Raw genomic sequence first — 9,984 nt, forward strand, 5'->3', positions numbered from 1 at the left:
ATAATCACTACCCAACTACCAGGGCGCTGATCCAACAGAACTAGCCATCATACAACTATCCATTTCTCTTGGATACTAAGCTAACAAAGCATATCATCATATCACTATCCTATCTACCAGGATACTAGCAAGCGTATCATCACGTAACATAACAAGCTTTAACAACAATTCAAAGGGCCGGCCTTGGTGCCTTAGACCCTTGAGTACAGTGAGGAAAACTCACCTTGCAACTGCCGAAATTCTGCAAATCTCTGACTGCTAATTCACCGGGAATCCCAACTATCACATGCAAAATCATCACATTAGAAGCCATCATGACTTTCTAGACCAAGGGCCCACAATACTCATTAAGTCCATCATCCTTTTATTGGGCCAAGACCCCAAAACCAAATTCTCATGCAAAGCCCAATATTGGCCCAATTTACCAAATGGGCCTAGATCCAAGGTCCATAATAATTATTGGGTCCAAATTACTCCATCCATAATATTCAGTCACGACAAAAGCCCAGCTAGCCCATAAATAGCCCAATCACTTAAGGCCCAAAATTGAAAACCCAACAAAGGGAGTACGCCGGGCGTACTTCGATTCTCGCGGACTGGGAACGGGACACTGACCCACTACGTTGGGCTTACATCAGCTTACGCGGGGCGTAATCTCGTTGAACTAAAATTCCACATAAGTTCTTAATGGCTTAAGATCTTAAGCCCAAACTTCAGATCCATCGACCAAACATGCCTAGGATTCATAAAGTCTCAAACTTTGTTACTTGGGACGTCCATAAAGCTCTTAACTCAAGGTCTTAATCCATTAAGACCTATCTACATCATTCATGAGACAACCAAAGCCATTGGGACCTCATTTTTCTCACTCAAGACCTCTCCTAAGGTCTGAAAGGACAACTAATCTCAGCCAACTCGCATCATGCATCACTTTGGGGTTTTTGGGACAAGAAATGGTGTCAAAAATTGATAACACCTAGATCTTACACAAAATAGATGTCAAACAAGAGACTTTATACCTCAAAAGGGATCCAGAAGATGATGCCTTCCCAGATCTACGAGCTCCAGCCACCCAACTCCTTCCTTGACAACTTCTTCTTTCTTCTCCTATGCTCTCCTTTGCCAAACCAAGCTCCCCAACGTCAAATATCCATAATCATGGAAGAAAACGGCTACTTAGGGTTTCTGAGAGTAAGAGCGCAGATATGGAGGCTAGGGTTGGAACCATAATGTTCCTTATATAGTGGCTTGCCCTAAAATTAGGGTTTCTGGACACTAGACGTACGTTGGGCGTACATCTTGTACGCTGGGCGTACGCCCCCAACACCCGTGTTCATTTAACCACTCTACGCTGGGCATAACCTAGCTTACGTTGGGCGTACCCAGCCAATTACACGCATGCACTCCATGCATGCCTAGGACCCCTTTGCCAAATATTTCCTTTAGGGACCATTATTGACACTATCTTCAAAGTGTCATAACTCCTTTATTCTAAGTCCGTTTCCGACGAACTTTATATCCATGAAAAGGTGGCGAGAAGCCCTACGCTTCTAGCAACACACCTCGACCCAAAACATTCTCGAATAAAACCCATTGCCCATAAAAGACCGAAACGCCCTTACTCTTGATCTCGGGGATCCATGAATAATTACTCTTAGAACGGGGCGTTACAATCATCAACTTCCGTACTATCTAGCCATGACCAGTAACGGAGGCTCTTAGGGTTAGGAGGGGCCATCCCCCCCCCCCTCGGTTTTGGTGTTTCTTATATATATATATATATATATATATATATATATATATATATATATATATATATATATATATATATATATATATATATGTGTGTGTGTGTGTGTGTGTGTGTGTTTGTGTGTGTGTTTTAATTATGAAATATCACAAAGTTCACTGATTAGGCCCCTTTGTTTTAGGTTGTTATTAACTAAGAGATTAGATGTCATTCAAAAAAAAAAAACTAAGATTAAATAAACATTAACAGAAATCCCGAAAATCGTTGCATAAAATCAAATCTAACCTTGTTTCGAAATTAAATCAATCAAGAATTTACTCTTAAAACTATATAAAAAACCAACAATCTAATCTTATTTACAACCTTGTTAGTCAATCCTTGAGTTTAACTGTTTAAGAAAACAGTAAATCCCAAGAATTCATTCTGGTCATAGAAAAAAAAGCTCTCAGTGCTTATCTGAAGAATAAAAGTATAAAACCCCAATTAGAAAGAAAAAAAAACATCTCAAATTGACTGGAAGAATAACGCCCTCTCCACTGTTAGCCTCCTCACCAGTTGTCGGACGGCTTGTCATTTTAGTGCTCTCTCTATCTCTCCTCTTTCTAGTCGTCGGACTGCTCGCCACCTCCGTAGGCTCTCCCTCTATACTCTCTCCTAGTCATCAGACTGCCACATGTGACCTCCAATGTGCCTTCTGTCGACAGTCGCTTTCCTCTCCGGTCTCCACTTCGCTGGAATAACAAAGAAGGTGTATGCATTAGGTATTCCGTCTCCCTCTTTTTTTTGTCTTTCTCTTACCAGCTAACAGTCATAAATTAAAAAGTGTGGTGAATAAACATCATATATCGATCTCAAAGATATGAAACATACCAAAGTCTAAAAGCTGCAAAAGACAACTTTTAGTTTATTGAATAAACACTTAGATGGTGTTTGTTTTTTACTCGCAGATCTTCTTGGCCTCTTCTGTCTGCACGACGCAGACCACGCGCTAACATTAGCATTCATAGACTATTTCTTTTTTTGAAAACTGCAGAAATAAAAATGTCTGCGCACCCTCTTCTTGGCGCAGATGTGGACTAGAGTCTTCTAACATCTTTAGATATCTTCTAGCCTAAAAAACACATATATCTTTATCTTTCTTTTAGTTTTTTTGAATTTATATTTATTCCAACTTTATTAGTGATAAACAATTTGAAAAAAAAAAAGTTACAATACTTTTAAAAAAAAGTTCGACGACACAAACATGATATTTTTGACAAATTTATAAATAAAAATTCATTACAATAATGGTCATTGAAATTGTTTATAAAATATGAAAAAAATCATAATATATTCTTATATTTTTTCTATCAAATTCTATAAAACATTATTTAATACAATATTGTCAATTTCTTAGAAAAATATTTATGACACATTTTTAATTGATTTAATTGAAAAAAAAAATCAAAGTTTATTTTCATCCATTTATGTATCAAATTCTTTGATTCCTAATTACAATGTTTTAAGTATAACTTTGCAACCAAAATTGTTGGTTTTTATCAAATATATACGTTAATTTGTATCATTTTTATTTTCATCTTTTATACAATAATAAATAAAAGTTGATCTAGATTTGTTAATTATTTATAAAAAAAATCATAAAAATATAAAAAAAAATCACTTTGTAGTTAAAAAATAAGTTTATTTAGATTTTAATTTATTTTAGTAGCCTGCAAATGTTAAAAAACAAACAGTCTTCTTTTATCAAACTACAGACGTTTGGTCCGGCTATTCTGCTGCAGAGGTCTACAGATATAGTCCACAGACTGCAGACATTTTGTCTCAGAAAAAACAAACTAACACCTTATTTTTCTTTGTTTCTTATAAGTAAATAAAATCATATTATTGTTAAAATGTAAAAGCACCCCAAAAAATATATGTCCTCATCACTGATTATTTATATAAATTGGTATTATTTTTAAGTTTAGTCTTTGGTTTAATATATAAGTTAGTTATGTTATTTTATTATTTTACTTTGTTAATTTTTAAATAATGTTTGTATCGTATAACAGCATGGAAAAACATTTCATTATTGATAATCTCTTTTAATATATATATATATATATATATATATATATATATATATATATATATATATATATATATATATATATATATATATATATATATATATATATATATATATATATATATATATATATATATATATATATATATATATATATATATATATATATATAATTTCGGCCCCTCCAGTTTCGGTGCTTATGTTACGCCCCGGGCCACGACGCCTCCCTCACCAACCTCCTATTCTGGATTGTCGGGTAGGTGTTTGTGATTATGTCTGTGTGATTCGTACTTCCACTTTCCGTTTCCAACATTTAAACCTTCTGACTCGTTATTCGTTTGAATGGTGCAGGATTGTCTTTTTGAACCTGCAACCTTTCATATATTTACAGATTTAGACATCATCTGTTTTCAGTTTACCTTATCTTTCTTGTATCTTACGTGTGGATGCAGTTGCCCACACTGCAATGGTATGTACTATGACTACTTTTATTTAATGCTCTGAATTCAGTTGTTTGAACTTTCTCAATGTTGAATTAGACACTCTCCTGTACAGATCATCTTTAAATTGACATAATTAATTTTCTAATACATTAAACAAACACAGCTTTACACAACAATCACATTGATCTTGATATTGCAAAGCTTATTCTATGATCACATCTATAGGTTGTATTTTCAAAATTCATAAAGATTTAGGTAATGTATTATTCTTTCTGTGTAATAGAACATAGCATGTAATGTTGATAATCATGATTTTCAGGTGGAAGAAGAAGCCTGCCCAACTTTCACAGATTTGTTAAATGCCATCAGTCATGATTTTTGTCCACTCTAATTGTTTTAACCAAAATTCCCTCTTCAATTTAATTTTTAATGTGATATAAATACCAATGAAATCTGAGGTTCAAGTCAATCAAATAGAATTTACAGGAAGCTTCGATGGGTAACCTATTTAAGCTGGATTTCTAGTATTTTGAATTTTTCTAGACTTTCATGTTTGTTGCTTGCTTCTCTTTATGTGTTCGGTAATTATGTCTGTGATATATGAGCTGAGTTGTTTATGTCAACATTTTTGGCTACTTCACTCAATTCGCCTTCAAGTGCCTCCGGTTTGATGCAAGTGTACAAGTAACTTACAGGAAGCTTCTACAGGTATGAACATTCCTTATTCATGGTTCATCTATTTGCCTTTTAAATTATAAGGTTGTATGATGTTTTAGAGATCAAAATTCTGAAACAGATTGTATCATTGTAGTCAATGTATATACAATAGCATCAATATTATCTTTATGTATCCTTATTATCAGTTCAAATAAATCCAAACAATATGAGTTCCACTTGGATGATCTGTAAATCCCTGAACATTAGGCTTTGTTTTCTTGACATTTTCATTTTTACCATTTGTGTGAATCATAAAAAATTGGACCCATGACTGTTAAATAAAGATTAGTACAAAGTTGAAGGCGCAATAACAATAATAATTACCCATTGAATTTGCTATATTCTTGTTTGTTAGTCTTGCAATTTGATTATCTGTATCCAACAATATTCTCATCAACCCTTTAAATATAGAACTGCAGCTCTCTCAATTTTGCAGTTTTTCCCCTTTCATAATTTCTTTACTTAATGTTTAGAAAAAAAAAAAAAAAAAAAAAAGAACAGAAACAAAACTCAAGACAGAATGCCGGGGGGATGAAAAGAGATATAGGGAGATTTTCAGGGGGGATTAAATAGAATTTCTATTTCATCTACAATATAAATTTATGTTCAAGTAAATGACTTTTTAGTCCCTTCACCAACCAATGACTTTTCCCTTGGCCATGGGTCTTGATAATAAGCTTTTCTCAACTCCATGTATTTTTCAACATCAAACCCTTCACGTTTCATCAACTTCTTCTGCTTTGAAGTAAACCTGCTTTGAAAGAAGCCTTCAAAAGAAGGCTCTTTTGCTGTCCTCAAGAAAAAAGCATATCCACCCATGAAATACATGGATGTTACATAAAAGCAAATAGGCTCCATCACATCCCATGAAAGCTCCCAAAATGTGAGCCTCATGAACCCAGCTGTCTGAATCATTAGGTAGGCTAGACCACCCCATAGCTCTCTTTCCACCATTTTTTTAGCTTTAGCATCAATGGCTGACTTCCACCTCTCCATCTCTTCCAATTCTTCAACCGGTGGGTTCTGTGTCAACGGCAGCAACTCATTGATTGCTTTCACCACCTGTAATACAAAATTGTTGGTAAAACAAGACTCACACCCAAATTCACATTTTCACAACATTCTTTTAGACTCTTTTTATCAAACTTAACAATTTCCTATAAACTATTTTGCCCAAAAAACACGTATTCTAATTTCTTCTTTTCTTGAAACCAGCTTAACATAGAAGCCCCAATATTGACCACACCCAATTCTTGAAAAAAAAAAACTCCAAATCCTTTTCCAAAATCCAGAACATCATATTATCATCTTAAATTGCACTTGGACTATTGATCTGGTAAAAGGTAATTCCATTTTGGAAAAGAATTACACCAAGCATTCCTCTTTGATCTTGAAAAACTAACGACTGTTTGTGATTGTAAATAGAATGAATGATGCAAAAAAATATTTATTTTTTTTTTATTTCGGAAAAGATTTGCCGTGTTTTAATCGGGCAAGAAAAAAGTTTGATTTTTCTGGGGATGGTTTGGGAGGAAGATGGATCAAAGTAGTCTCTAGGTCGGTCTCCACCTCAAACAAACGTGTGAGACTACACGTTTTTAGATCTGGTTTCTCAGTCTTCCCTGTGGAGAAAAATCACACAATAATACAAAAGAACCAATCAGATTTCGGTCTATCTTTGATGAAATAAATCAAAAACTGTATGCAAACCCTAAACAAACCCCAGATGCCTAGCATTTCGAGTCTGTAAAAACCGAAATGATAAGAATAACAGCAGCAATTTCTTCGGGTTATATATTGAATGTAACGAAATTAGGGTTAAAAGAGGAGCCAACCTGTTCAGGCTTGAGGAAAACAACGTTTCCTAATACGATGACGGAACCAGAATCGTCAAGAGCTTTCGCCAAATCTAACCCTTGATCTCTGTTCGAACATCCTTCCATACAAATCTCAACGAACTCGTCATACGAAACGTGATTTTTACGAGAGCTTCTCAACTTCGATTTCAACGTTTCGATTTGCGAAACCCTAAGGATCTTCTTAGCGTGCGCCACCGTCAACTCCCCCTCGGAAGATCTCTCCATCGGAGGAGAGATCACATCGAGACGGATCCGGCCTCTCGTAATGTCCATCTCTTTTAGTTTTTCCAACATGCTCTCTCCTCTCGACCGAAGGATCTCCGGCATGGCGGAGGACGATAGGTCCAGCGGCCGTCGCTGGAGAAACCTCCGAAAAATCGTATCGTCTCCCGGATCTGGTGCCATTCTGTCAGGATTAGGTGGCATAAAAACTTGAGCGGCGGCGGAGGACGGAGAAATGCGGCAGTTGCGTAACGTCTGATTGGAGAATTTGTTGTTGCAGATGTTGAACATCCGCTGAACTATGTTTTGCTTGAACGCCATTGATGAGAATAGACGTGTTATGTTGATATTTGATTTGGAAAGAAGAAAAATGATCGCCTTTTTATAGTGAAAGATTAGGGCGTAAAGTTCACGACAAATGACAGTCGCTGGGTGCTTCGTATTTCAGGTCCTCAAACTTTACCGTATAAAAAGATAAGATCAAATTGTGCAATATAAATACAAAATACGTTTCTTTCTTCAAATAAATATGACTAATGTCTAAAATAATTCGAATTTAATAATATTTCAAAGTGAATAATGTTTGTATAACTTAAAACATGATTATGAAGATTTTTTCGATAAAGTAAAGTATTACCCTTCAATTAATCCAAGTCGTGATCATACTTTGCCCGTATGGAAAAAAAAAAAAAAAAAATAGAAGGTGGAAATGACGTGGACTTAAGGACAAAGTTCCTGGGAAACGCAAGCGTGTCGCCACGTCGAAACCATACAATTATCATTCTAACCCCTACATTATCTCAACGCTCCAAACCAACCCGTAAATTTGTCTTTTTTACTTTATTGCAATATTCCTGGTTTCTCCGTAAATTCCAAAAAAGATTCTTTTAAGATTTTATTTTTTATTTTAATAAAACAAATCAATAAATTTCAGTTTTTTTTTTTTTTTTTTTTTTAATTTAAATAAAAATTAGTGACTTGAATGGGTAACCAACTTCCCATTTTATTCATATTTTGCCATTGAATTTTTTCTTCATATTTGATATACCGTGAATTATTTGAAATTGTTCACATTGATTACAACCGGTTACAAGGATAAAATGTGAATATTTCAAATAATACATGGATAAATCAAACACAAAAAAAAAAAAAAAATCAGTAGCTAAATATGAAATAATTGAAAGTTACCATTTCAATTCATTATCTCTTTCTTGTAATCATCCCTTAGTTTATTTTGTTTATTGGTAGCAATTATTTAGATTAATAATTTTGATTCCAGTCATTATGATTTTTTTGTGTCGTGTTTGTAAGTAGTATTACATAATAGAATGTATATCACATGACCATGTTGTAGTTATTACTTTAATCCTAGTCAATGAGACAACTTTTAACTAGAGTTTCTTTATTCACGTATTAGTGAAACGCCAACCCAGAAAAAAAAATTTGTAGACTTTCACAAAGACAAAAACACATACAAGCAATAAAACAAAAAATAGATTGAAAATCAAAAGGAGCATAGTTAGAAGATACATATAAAACCAACATACAAATAGAAAAGGTATTTAAGTAATAATTAAGAAGAAAAGTATTGTCAGAACAACTTGAAAGTAAAAACAATGAAAACCAGGCAAAATGCACAAACAATGTAAAGGCAACTAGCACCTAGACTACTCATGTACTACTTCACGACCTTGATCTTATGCATCAACGCTCTCTAATCAAAGCTCGTGTCCTTGTGAAGAGAAAAACCTCATTTAAAATTAACATTGCATTATCTTTACACTTCTTTATCATACATTCTCTCATCCTCGCACAATTTACAACGACTGTCTCCACCCTCTGGATTGAAAACTATTGTCTATGTCCTAGGAATATGTCTGAAACCACCATGATCTTTGTTTCTTTAATTTCTATGTGATTAAAGTCGCTTCTATTGCATTTCTAAGTATTGTTTCTAATACCTTACACAATAAAGGTATATCACACGATTACTATAACAGCCTCACTTTTGTGACCTTCATATTTAGCTTGTACTCTGTAGCGATCATCTTCTGAGGTATTAATTAATTTAATGTTAGTGGGCTTTGATTGGTAATTGTCACCTTGGATTGGAGTGGACCTTCATGATTTTGGGCCGAGATGTAAGTTGCCCATAAGCTGTACGCGGGGCATAGTGACTTTAGTTTGCGCGGGTTCTGAGAGACGTACGCACAGCGTACCTAGAGGTACGCCCAGTGTACGCGACCATGTGGCAAAACCCTAATTTTAGGGTTTGAGACGTATTTAAACCCCATTATAGCCTCCCATTTAGCCTCCTCACTTATCCTTCACCCCCAGAAAACCCTAGTTCGTCCCTTTTTCCTTGTTGTGTGTGTGTGTGATCTTTTGGGCTCTTTTTGTGAAGAAAAGTTGGGAAGAAGAAGAAGAGAAGTGGAAGAAGGAGAACTTGAGCACCTTGAACTCAAAGATCTGGGATCATTCCTTCATTTGGCATTCAAAAGAGGTATAAAGCTTCCAACTTTCCTCTTGTAAGCTTAGATCTAGGAGTTTTGGAAGTTGGACCTTTTAGGTCCAAAGGAAGGACCTTTATCATGCAACTTTGTTTCTGGAGCTTGGGATTACTATCCTTGAAGCTCAAGTGCCCCCATAGCAATAAAGTTTCGATTTTTGAGGCTTTCATGAAGCCATGCATGAGATCTAACCACCTTCTTGGTTATAAATGGTTGTTTTTAGAAGTTTGAGCTTAAGGGAGTCTTGTAAGCCATCAAGAAAGCAACTTTATGGTTTAAGACGTGGGATAAGACCTGGATCTAAGATTTTAGCTTCTGACCCGGATTATTAAGCACTTAATGAGACTTTGGCTTAACAGGGCTGTACGTTGGGCGTACAAGGAGGTACGCGCCGCGTACCAGCCAGCAACCAGTA

At 35.0% G+C, this 9,984-nt stretch overlaps 1 protein-coding gene and 1 long non-coding RNA gene across 2 annotated transcripts; one reads left to right on the forward strand and one right to left on the reverse strand.

The window, feature by feature from the left end:
- The first annotated feature begins 3,996 nt into the window (after positions 1–3,996).
- On the forward strand, positions 3,997–5,278 carry LOC111876688 (uncharacterized). Its single transcript, XR_002845078.3, has 3 exons — positions 3,997–4,074; positions 4,170–4,287; positions 4,581–5,278. It is a non-coding gene; the product is annotated as an uncharacterized LOC111876688 (long non-coding RNA).
- Positions 5,279–5,510: 232 nt separating this feature from the next.
- LOC111876687 (calcium uniporter protein 2, mitochondrial) lies at positions 5,511–7,456 on the reverse strand. Its single transcript, XM_023873255.3, has 2 exons — positions 6,814–7,456; positions 5,511–6,040 (listed from the first exon to the last, which is right to left on the reverse strand). Exons 1-2 carry the CDS (start codon positions 7,378–7,380, stop codon positions 5,585–5,587), a joined length of 1,023 nt encoding a protein of 340 aa, XP_023729023.1. The 5' UTR covers positions 7,381–7,456; the 3' UTR covers positions 5,511–5,584.
- Positions 7,457–9,984: the final 2,528 nt, after the last annotated feature.

Source organism: Lactuca sativa, chromosome 2, assembly GCF_002870075.4.
Source record: "Lactuca sativa cultivar Salinas chromosome 2, Lsat_Salinas_v11, whole genome shotgun sequence".
In the NCBI taxonomy this organism is placed as follows: Eukaryota; Viridiplantae; Streptophyta; class Magnoliopsida; order Asterales; family Asteraceae; genus Lactuca; species Lactuca sativa.